Source organism: Cottoperca gobio, chromosome 20 (genome assembly GCF_900634415.1).
Source record: "Cottoperca gobio chromosome 20, fCotGob3.1, whole genome shotgun sequence".
In the NCBI taxonomy this organism is placed as follows: domain Eukaryota; kingdom Metazoa; phylum Chordata; class Actinopteri; order Perciformes; family Bovichtidae; genus Cottoperca; species Cottoperca gobio.
Window position 1 is genome coordinate 6,506,996 of NC_041374.1, and position 12,413 is coordinate 6,519,408.

Genomic DNA, 12,413 nt, shown 5'->3' on the forward strand with positions numbered 1-12,413 from the left:
AGACATTGTGCAGCACATATCAGAAAAGGTTACTGATAATAACTTACATTAACACAAACATTTTTTTAATTCACATTCTAAATGACATGGGTCTGACAGGGGCAATATTTATTCCCCTAAAATGGTCAGGGAAACAGGATGTTTTTTGACAAAAACGTTGCATAATGGCACTAGATCGAAAGATTATCTATTATTACGCTATGATTATGTTCCTCTGCAATCCTAAGAATAAAAGTGCTGATTGCTACAGTAGCAGCATCATAATACGGACATAATATTTGCGGCGGTGTGTGCCCAAATCCCCAAATAGGGAACCATTTAGTCATTTCATTATACTTCTACCCACAGGGCTTAATTGCCTTTGTACATATCTAAAGTGTGTTTATGCTAATTGAGCTAACCACAGGAAGCTATCAATTGCTTCTTCCACTTAAAACTTACAGTGAGGTTTCGGTTTTTGTTTTTGTTTTAGTTGATTTTAGGGCTGGAAATATAAATTACTGTTATTACTGGTTATTATATTGATACTTCATTGTTCAGTCGACAGTCTAAAACCTGAAAAACATCAAAATTGATGATATTAAACATATAAAAGCAACAAATCCACACATTTGAGAAGCTGGAATCAGCAAATTAATGGCGTTAATGGCTTCAGGTCTGGTTGGCTTTAGAAGAAAATACTAGGGCTGTCAAGCGATTAAAAAAATTAATCGAATTAATTACAAGCTTTGTGATTAATTATCGCGATTAATCGCATATAATGCGTGCTCCGTGCGATGGGGGGATGCTATCAGAGCTCCGTGCTGTCGGAGCAAAAGTCCGGGGAATCTAGGAGCGCGATTAATCTGCGTTAATATTTTTAACGCGGTGATTAATTAATCGAAATTAATGCGTTAATTCAACAGCCCTAGAAAGTACATAATGACATTGTTAGAACTGTCCCTTTTATATGTTGGAAGATAAGAAAATACTAAAACTTTCGATGATAGATAATGGACTAATAAGGAGACGATGCATCTTTCTGTGGTCATTTAGCATCTCTCTGTGTTCATAAAGCATCTCTCTATGGTCCTTTAGCATCTCTCTGTGGTCCTTTAGCATCTCTCTATGGTCCTTTAGCATCTCTCTATGGTCCTTTAGCATCTCTCTATGGTCATTTAGCATATCTCTGTGTTCATAAAGCATCTCTCTATGGTCCTTTAGCATCTCTCTGTGTTCATTTATCATCTCTCTGTGGTCCTTTAGCATCTCTCGGTGTTCATTTAGCATCTCTCTGTGGTCCTTTAGCATCTCTCTGTGTTCCTTTAGCATCTCTCTATGGTCCTTTAGCATCTCTCTGTGTTCCTTTAGCATCTCTCTGTGGTCCTTTAGCATCTCCCTGTGGTCCTTTAGCATCTCTCTGTGGTCCTTTAGCATCTCTCTGTGGTCCTTTAGCATCTCTCTGTGGTCCTTTAGCATTTCTCTGTGGGCATTGAGCATCTCTCTGTGTTCATATAGCATCTCTCTGTGGTCCTTTAGCATCTCTCTGTGGTCCTTTAGCATCTCTCTGTGTTCATATAGCATCTCTCTGTGGTCCTTTAGCATCTCACTGTGGTCCTTTAGCATCTCTCTGTGTTCATATAGCATCTCTCTGTGGTCCTTTAGCATCTCTCTGTGGTCCTTTAGCATCTCTCTGTGTTCATATAGCATCTCTCTGTGGTCCTTTAGCATCTCTCTGTGTTCATATAGCATCTCGCTGTGGTCCTTTAGCATCTCTCTGTGGTCCTTTAGCATCTCTCTGTGTTCATATAGCATCTCTCTGTGGTCCTTTAGCATCTCTCTGTGTTCATATAGCATCTCTCTGTGGTCCTTTAGCATCTCTCTGTGGTCCTTTAGCATCTCTCTGCGGTCCTTTAGCATCTCTCTGCGGTCCTTTAGCATCTCTCTGTGTTCATTTAGCATCTCTCTGTGGTCCTTTAGCATCTCTCTGTGGTCCTTTAGCATCTCTCTGCGGTCCTTTAGCATCTCTCTGTGGTCCTTTAGCATCTCTCTGCATCTCTCTGTGTTCATTTAGCATCTCTATGTGGTCCTTTAGCATCTCTCTGTGGTCCTTTAGCATCTCTCTGTGGTCATTTAGCATCTCTCTGTGGTCATTTAGCCTCTCTCTGTGGTTATTTAGTATTTCTCTGTGGTCATTTAGCATTTCTCTGTGGTCATTTAGCATCTCTCTGTGGTCATTTGAGGTCTATCTGTAATAATTGTGTTCCTGTTTGTAGAAGTTTTGCGTCTCTTTGTAGAAGTTTTGCTTCACTTTGTAGCAGTTGTGCATATATTTGCGTCTTTTTGCAGTTGTTTGATTGACTTTCCAACAAGAACTGTCACTTCAAACAGAAACTCTGGCCCAGGGGCCCCATGAGCACTTGGGCCTGGCAAACAGTAATCCTGCTCTGCACTAGATGCTGAGAGTGAGGCAGATATTTGACCTTGACTAAGCAATGGCATAAGTTTTCAACGCCGTGCCTTGTGTCTGTATTCTATGTGCCTATCAATCTACCTATCCATCAGGAGCCCAGAGACCTGTTGTAGGATGGATGGCATGTATCTCAGCTGCCACATGGGGAGCTTAATCACTCTCTCTCTCTCTGCTATCAGACGTCCGGACAAACTGCAGTTAAGCGGAGAATACCTCCGAGGATTTCTCAGACAGCACAGCGGCCTGACAATGAGCCGCGCCTGACGTCAGTCCACATCACTGCTGCCATATCACCTGTCATCATTAAATTACACGGGGCAGACGGACAAATCCATATTAATGAGAAGTCTTGTGTCCTAGATTTAGCAGAGCTAAATGCCAGCACTTTCCCCTTAGCCACACTGCCTACTTCCAGAAAGTGATGCTCAACATGAACATTAATTATTTCAGATGTGGTGAAGACCTAACCCTCTGCAGAGAGGAAACAATATGTGAAACTTCAGACCAGGTTTGATTTAAAGCAGATTTTCTAACCTTTGGATACACATATGTTGACACAACTGGTGTGAGGGTTTCTTTTCTGTAACTTCTCCACAAACATAGACAAAACTAAATAATAATTCCCATTAAATTGCATCACGCCATTGAAATATGATGCTGATTGATTGCACAATTCAATGGGAATATACAAAACAGCTGAAAGGATTCACGCATAAAGTCTGGTTAAAACATCCCATTCATTTTAGGTTACAAGTCCAGCTCCATGTTAAAATAAATGTGGTGTTTAATGTCCAATATGGATCTTCATTATAAAGCACAATACTACTGATTCCCTTCAAGATTTGTGTTTTACTGCCAGCTACCAACAAGGCATCAACATAAAGGAAAACAATGTTTCAAAAAGAAAGTCAAACCATATTCCACTGGTTGCCATTCCCAAATATATCCCAAATATAGGCTGCAAAATTGTTGTTGAAAAACTAATAACTCTCACTATTATTTGTTAAGAGTTCCACAGAACTATTAATGTTAAAAGAACAAAACTGAATACGTTGAATACTGAGTGGGATATTCTCCATTACAAATGAGGTCAGGTGCTTGTTTAGTCATGTAAATGAAAGTAGTCGATCAAAGACGTGTAAAAGAAATGGATGAAACAAAATCTAAAGATGAAACAAGCGGGGCTGCCCCCTGACTCAGTGAGGGAGAAACCACAGCGGCCGATAAAAAACACGCAGGTGCCGACTTTTCCCCGCAAATATAAATCTGTGTTGTATTTCTTATTTACTGCAGATTATCGTACCTATGGTGTGCATCATCATGTCTGCAGCATTCGATAATCGTGTCTGTTCCTGTGTGTGTTACACACTGGACCGTCTCCAGAGACAAAACACTATTGTCACCGTGGGCTTATCGTTTACAAGGGCATAAAAGCTGGTGTCTACTTACTGCCGCCGTTTATTAAAAAGTCCAAGCAAGGCATAGCATTTTAAACCTCATTGTCAATTAATGACTGTAGAGGTTGGGATGCCAGGGCAGGATGAGTCAGTGCAGAGACTAATGGGTTCAGAAGCACCACATGGGAATGATAATATCGTGAAATCTTTTTTGGTTTGACTCGATCATATACTCTGTTTTTTTTTTTCTTCATTTCACGTTTCAGATCATCTCAAGCTCTGTCTCCGGTTGGCTGGGCTACTCACAGAAATCCAGGCCCTTGTCCAGTGTTATATTGGCTTGATGCTTCACTCATTGTTAAAGCTGTATACAAGCTTGCGTGTGTGTGTTTTCTTCCTTAGAAACCTCCTTGCTTCATTCATCCGAATCACAATACTCCCATCACCATTAAATTCTTCTTTAAGTGCCATTTGACAAATTGAATAATTATTTTCAGCTAGTCTAGCAAAAAGGCATGTTTAATGTTAGGACTACGCAGACAGTTTGACAAGTTATTTCCATCTCTGCAGAGATCTGAAACTCTTAAAGGTGCGTATGCAATTTGGTCCTGATAAAAGCCCTTCATGGCCGGTTACTTCTCCAATGTCCTAGTGACGGAGCCCATTCATTTCTTTCAATATTTAAGAGTTTCTTTCTGTATATCACTTCTCCGTTAATATCACACTCTATAATTCAGACGCATAGATTTCTGAGGAGGTGCACATCAACTCAAAACGCGTTGCAAAAGTCAAAATCTGGTTTTGAGTATTTGCTGCGACACTCTGAGACTCTATGAATGAACATGTAAACGAGCTGTTTCTAACTTTTCATAGCAATATATTTAGAAAGGATTTATTAAAAAATGGTGATAATTCTGGATGTGTCCTAAAAGCAATGTTTCACAGCAGAGATCAACAGCTTTTGACCAAATGAAAAGAAAATATCGGCTTTTTCATGTAATAGTTGCTCTCCAATTACTGCCACTACTAACATTATTACTAATGTTAGTAAAATCAAGCAGTAGTACAATTCTGTAAACTTCTGTAAGCAATTTAAATGTATCAATATTTCATTGTTGCGCCTTGGAAAAGATGAGATACATCTTTAAGACGAGCTTTTGAAGGTTGCACTCATTGAACAGGGTTTATGGGTAAAACACGGGAGCTTATTTGCATTATGAGCATGCACATCCAAATCAGGTATTTATATCCAATTACTGAATAAAAGTCGCTCCATCGTCGCAATCTTTGAAGTACGGCAGCAAAATTAGGCCACCCTACATGAAAGCGTGCTCATCTTTGCCCACATCCGCTATCATAAAGGAGCACACTACTGAGGCAAAGCCAAAAGCCCGGAGACCCCAATGAGGGGCTAACAAAGTAAAGGATGCAATTTGTATGTATTCGTTTCATAATGAGCGGCCTGCTGTCAGTGCAGGGCAGAGAAAGGCTCCTCTCAGCAGAGCTAAAATATGGAAAATTACAGTTTAGAAAAGAGGCACAGTAACCATGGTGAATGTCCACCTCACTGCCTGCTTTCCTGTCTCTCCACTGCTAAAACCCCATGTGCATCTACTTCAGAGCACACACACACACACACACACACACACACACACACACACACACACACACACACACACACACACACACACACACACACACACACACACACACACAGCCACTTGCTAAACTGTCAGGCAGTGATTTCAGCCTCAGGATTAGCCACCAGATTTTGACTGCTGGCTGCAGACTTTTTTGCAAGGGAATTTTGAAAATGGAAACGCAAACCACAGAGGAAACAGGAAGTAATCAAAGTAGCAAAGCCGAGTGAACTCCTCTAACACCAGATGTGTCGTATTTGTTGTCAAATAAGTCCTGACTGACAGATAAAAACATCATGATAAAACATGTACAATCACAGTACAAAATAAAAACTATTTTACCAGGTTTCTTGTTTTCCTATAATGCAGTTTGTGGGCTGGTTATTTCAGCATCTTACATTGTACTTGATATCCGAGCAAAGTAATTGCAGGGTCCTCTGCAAAGGTCATGAGGAAGGACAGCGATGAAAAGAGAAAGAAACACAAGCTGGAGAGGTGAAAACTATCTACTGGGTTAGCATAACACTACTGCTGTTGATGCAAAGCCCACTGAGCTTGGATTACAGAAATATAGACACTCTGTTGTAGCACTGCTGTACCTGATAATGGAAGAGGGAACAGCACAATGAGGAACACGGTTTGGTACAGATTTCTTTGTAAAGGTACAGTCAGAAAAGGTTTCTTTGTTGAAAGCAAATGCTTGCACGAACAATCCACCAAAGGTTAAATGCTATTTAATTAAATGTTGTACTGGAACTGCGAGATGCACTTAAATAAAAATATATTTTCTCTCTCTTTTGTTCTTTTTGTTGTGTTTTTCGCCACGTTGGTATTCCGTCAAATCGATTTCTACTGTAGGGTTGGGGGTTTGAAAGGAATGGTGAGCTTTTTGTTGATATTCTTGCTCCATAAAATAATAAAATGTATGTGCTGAGCGTATTAGCATGCTAACATTTCGTAAGTAGCACGTAACTTTGCACTAAAGGAATCACGACAGTTATTTGGATTCATTCTCTGGGGATCGTGATTGTCTGTACAACATTTCAAGGCAATAGCTGTTGGACTATTGTATGTTGAGATATTGATAAGGTCGTGGACAAACCGACCTCAGAGCAACGACGATAGCGTGACTACAAATGCAACGTTACATTCTTCAAAAGCACAACTCCACAGACTTTCAGCAGCATAGCTGTGACACTTTACCAGCATTTTCTTTCTTATGAACCTTCCTCAAGTTTGCTGACCATGTTTACCAGATGTCTCGGGGGGTTTGTAGTGCTCTCTATCAAAGCAGGAATACAGATTACAGAAAGTCAAAAAGCAAAAACAAAAACCCACATCTGCCACCATGTTTGACCCCACAAACATTTTTTTCCCTCCTCTGAGGTTGACCTCCATTACATGTTTGTCTGGAGGTTGACATTTGAAAAAGGCTACAGCAGGCAATGAATTATGAGAGATGGAGAACTGGAGAACTGGGGAGCTGTGGAGCTGTGGGCTTTTTAGATGTACAGAAAGCAGCAGTAAGGTCCCTTTGAACTTTCCGTTCCTGTACGTCAGCAGGTACAAGAAAGCAGTCTCAAAGTCATAGGGCTATTTTTTATTCAGTAGACAATTTAGAATAATAACTTGCTTAAGCAGTTTACATTATAAATGCACCAACAACCTCAAAATGCTCCATTTTCTTCCTTTTCTACTAAAAACAAAAACAACAGAAATCCGCAGAAGGAGACATTTGGGCCGGTGCTCCCACCTGCTGTAGTAGTTGTATAAACTAATACACTGCGACAGCAATCCCTGCTCTGCTGCTCTCAGCAGGGTGCCTGCATCACATGAGCTAACCTCCACCCCTAACACATTCATGTTGGCGTGAGACCAAATCCCCCAGGTGGCCTATAAGTAAACTCAGAGACTGCCCAGAGTGGCTTAAACTGTTACATAATCCCCGGGCAGATCTGGTCACCGCTGCATATACAGTACCTGGCGAGACATGCTTTGTGATGTACAACCAGAGCTTTAATCTGTCCTTATATGCTCGTTGTCTGCACGGTGCACCCACAGTATACAGGCAAATGCTACTTTAAGCTAGGATGAGGTAGTTAGTTTTTTTGCCGTCATTGGGCAAAGATTCTTTAATAACCTCTCAGCATATTGTAAAACCTGAAAATACAGCCCACATCCTGCAACTCTCCTCTCTTACCTTTGTCCTCAGTCCCTCCCACCATAGTATAGTAATGCTCGAGATACATGGGGAACAGACACGCTGCGTCACGGTGGAGCTTTTCTTTTTTTTACACAGACTCCATCTTTGTAGTGTATCATGGATACACATTGATTTGACTGATTTACTTTAATGTGAAATGTAAAAACACCCACAAGGTTGCTCTACTGCGTCGCATTGTCTATGGTACATTGAAGTATTTATTTTAATCATTTTTAAACAGATTGCACTCGTAGAAAAACTAAATAGACCAGCCAAGTAAAAATGATGAGATGATCCATGTAACGCCCGCAATGATCTAATACTATCAATGCAAAGTGAAAACTTAGATATATCACCTTGAAGATACACAGAATCATAGTATCACACAGTAATATAGTAGTTCTAACCTATGTGTTTTTTTATAGGGAATATTCAAACAGCCATTGTAACTACCGCAGCCGCTAGCTTGAGCAGAAGGCTAAACTATCAACATCATTTTCTCTCCGAATCTCTTTTCGATTAGTCCATCTTTCTCTTTTGGGTTGCTGTGCGGTTTAGGCAGTTGTTGCCAATGCTGGAATAGCAACTTTTCCTGAAGGATATTCCGCCGTTGTGTCAGGTTTTCATCATCTGAAGTTTTATACTTGCTCGTCTGTATTTGCAGATCAACCAATAGGAACGCCCTCTCTGTGTAACGATCTGTTATTGTCCAAAGTCTTACATCGTGTATTAGATTTCCTAAAGCCTGAAAATATAGCCAAGAACAGTTGCAGAAGTTTTTCTCTCATACTGTTGGAATTACAATATGCTAAAAGCTAATTATGGATCTTTTGCCCAATGACGGCGGAAATAAACTGCCTACCCCAGTATTAAGGTCTCAGTCAAATATATGGGTTGTGGCAAACACATAGTGGAGTTCCTGTTCAAATACGGTAAGTGTTCCTACCTCCAGTACGAGCCACAACTGGTCTCCACATTTCACATCCTTCTTGTAGTACATCCCGAAGAATTTGACAACATTGGTGTGGTCAGAAAGAGCTTTGAGGATGCTGTACTCTGCTTCGATCTCCTCATCAATATCCTGAAAAACAAGGGACGAAGATCAGTTAGAATTACAAGACAGACACATTATGTCATGTTTTGCTGTTGTGTACTAATATGTAAAGTGTTACGCCAAGAGATATCAAAAGAACAAGAGGCAAAAGATACCAGCTTTCCTAGAAGACATAGTTTTAGTGTCTTGGCGAGAGTCAGATGAGGGAATTGATACCACTCTCATGCCTGCACTGTAAATATGAAGGAGGAGCCAGGAGACGGTTATCTTATCATAGCATTAAGACTGAAAACAGGGGACCTGGCTACATCCAAAGCTAAAAAGAAACATCACTAATAAAGCTTACTACTCTACATGTTATAATATGTTTTTAAAATCTGTTCAAAACTTGTAAATACGGGGCACCCTGGTAGCTCACCTGGTAGAGCGGGCGACCCACATGCAATGGCTGAGTCCTTGCCGCAGCGGACCAGGATTTAGAATCTGCATGGCATTCCCCTTCTCTCCCACTTTCCCCATCTTAAACTGTACTATCATTAAAGGCATAAAAAGCCCTAAAAAATAATCGTTAAAAAATAAAAGTGTAAATACAGTACAACAAGGGGTTTTGCCTTTGGACAGGCCAGGTGTTTACCTGGTTACAGTCTTTATGCTAAGCTAGGCTAACCGTCCCATTTGATACAGCTTCATATGTAACAGAGAATAGAAGATACTTTATTCGTCCCGTTGGGGAAATTCAGTTATAACAGAGGTACCAATCTTCTCGTCTAACTTTAGCACTTTTTTGCTGTTCTTGATGTTGGATCTGTAGTGGCAGTATGTATGGCACTCCACCGCAGTGATTCCAAACCCCCATTCATAAAACGTACAAAGGTTAAAAACCATTTAGTATTTCAGAAGAAAAAAATAATTATTGGAGGAAAGTGGAAAATAAATAATTTTGTGTAAAAGAAACATGGTTTGGATTCTCTCTTGTGACCCTTCAGAGGTATTGTGACCCCCATAACCTGAAACTAATCATACTGCAGCACATGAGTGGACTTTCCAGTATAGTTGTACTGTATGTAAAAGGTCTATACAAGAAATGATCAAGCCACTGATTAAAACAATGGTAATGATGGTGCTCACAGTCTAGTGGTCTGTGTATAATCAAGTGTAACAATTTTACAAAAGACTAATGAGATTTTTACAAGCATGAGAGCTGGATTTAATAGAACATGGCTGCACATTAGAGCTGCTAAATAAGCCATACAGTTCAGTGTTCTTTCACAGTAAACATAGGTCAGCGATGGCTATTTCTATAACTGGTCTTTACTCCGGAGCAGCATGGCAATAGAAAGTAGGAAAGCCTCCATTATTGTTTTTTTTAAATCTGAAAATAGTAACCTTTTCTGATGGTCGTACGTTTTGTAATGTTCTGTATTTGGTAAAAACTTGTTACTGTAGATAAAAAAAAAAATCTGCTTCTTGGATGGATCGGACACGCTGCCAGAAGTAACATCATTCTATCTCTGCTCTGTGTCAAAATGGTCTCGCTTTAGGCCAAATTTGGTACACACACTTCTGCATGACTGCCAAATGTGTTTTGGCTCAATGCTAAAAGCCCTGCACAAGCAAGAGGAGCCCAAATATTATCAGAGCACTGCAATGATACATCCCTCAATTCATCAGAGGCAAATCTGCTGAGATACTGTAATTGTTGTAGATGGAACATTGAATGCAGAGAATAAAGCCGAGCAGCATGATGTTAATCTAGTGGTGAGCTAATGAGTCACTGCGATGCATCTTATCTACCAGAGATCTGTCAACATACTTTCCAGAACTTTTTGTAATCTATTTTTACTCTATTGCACCTATTAAACTCCTCAATGTAAATAGGTTGCATCCTTTTCAGATATAGCCTTTTCATTCTTAACTGCTAGTACGTTTCTCAAGACATTTTGCTTGGATACTCATTGGAGCAAAGACGGGCAAAAGGTGTTATATAAAAACATAAAATGTAGTGTAACTAAAACTCTTGTGTGATGGACAGCACATGTTATCGCCACGTCCTGTTTGTGGACTGTAGCCAAGTAATGAAAAACAAAAAGTATACAACTCACAAACACTAACTTTAACCTGATAACACATCCATCTGATCTGACCGCAGGACAGTAATATGTCGGCACTTGGCCTCCACTGTAGGCGCAACACACCACAAGCCTCTAGCTGCTTTAAAAAGCACTGACTACAACACGTGCAGTGAGGACACATGTACATTCTAGACCATAGAAGTAACATAACAAGTAATTTAAACTGAAATACATTCATGTTCCGGATAAGACAGTTCAACTTACATGGATGGGATCCAGTATCTTTACAGCCGCTTTACTTCCATCAAGTTTGTTGAGAACCTTGTACACTTTTCCGTAGGTCCCTTTCCCAATGGTCTCGATGATGTCCCAGGCGTCAGTAGGATCTGGAAAGTTGTCAAAGACAATCGACTTCCCTGATTGTGGAAACATCTTCAGGAGAGATCTCCTATGAGAGAAAAGCACATGGGTCACTGACTGTTACTAATTTGTAGAGCACCTGCAGTATGCACAGGCAGATGTGCTTTTTTTTAATCCATAAGAGCTCAACTGAAGGACACTTAAAGCCCAGTACACACGCACATACAGGAGCACAGCAACTTTTAACTACACACATGGAACAGATACAAGGCTTTCTTCAGATCCTAAATATGGTCATGGCGATTACACAGTACTGAAGTGTAACCAGATAAGTGGCTTGTCTAGTGTTCTGTGATGTCATGCTGGTTTGTTTTGGAATTAAAGTGGCGGCACATCAAGTGTTTAACGAGAGGATAATCCAGTGGTCGCTGGATAGTTGGAGGTTGATTTTTGGGTTTTCCGTAGAGCTGCATCATGCTATCGTGTTGAATCAAACACACAGATATACAGTACATGCAGTAAACATGTTCGTTTTACACTTTGCAGCCTTATGGCTTTTTATTATGTCAATTTCAAAGGCTTGTTGGAGCTCAAAGGATGATAAATCCCTGACATGATGTGTCGCAGTGTCTTCTTGTGTAAAAAAACACTTTCAGTCTTTATGTGAAAGGACTGATATTGCAGGTAACACACTGAAACCAGGTGCTGGATGCAGATACATTATATTTTATGGCTGTAATTTATTTGGAGCAGGACTGACTCAAGAGGACATTAAGGGGTTTTATTATAAGGATATTTAAAAAGCATAATAAACACTGATGCATATTTAGTAATCAATGTTTTCTTTCTAATATCATAGTTAACAATTTGTCATTTAAACCATGAGAAACTGTCTTTTCTTTTCTTTTACAACCTTTAAATGTGTTGTAAAGCTGCCGATTTGGGATTGCTTATCACATTTACATAATATTTTTCAAATACAGCATCTGATAACTGCAGTATTGATAATTTTGCAATCCATACAACTTCTAAAATGGTATGTGTTTCCTACTTTCACATCTAGTCAAAGCAGGAAGTCAGTTTCAAAATAAACTATCATTCTCCCCATGTTGTTTTTCTTTGTGCATTGCTGTAACATTTATCAAACCATATTAAAAAATCACAGCGCAATACAATAAACACCAGAGAATAGAATGCAATAAGTGAAAAAACAGGATTGTATCTTTGCATGGAAA

The 12,413-nt window shown here is 39.8% G+C and overlaps 1 protein-coding gene across 1 annotated transcript in view; it reads right to left on the reverse strand.

The window, feature by feature from the left end:
* myo3a (myosin IIIA) overlaps positions 1-11,262 on the reverse strand; it is a 53,047-nt gene extending 41,785 nt beyond the window's left edge. Inside the window, 2 exon segments of the mRNA XM_029458141.1 lie at positions 8,639-8,773; positions 11,083-11,262. Of these exon segments, the coding sequence (XP_029314001.1) occupies positions 8,639-8,773; positions 11,083-11,250 (303 nt within the window). The 5' untranslated portion in view covers positions 11,251-11,262.
* Positions 11,263-12,413: the final 1,151 nt, after the last annotated feature.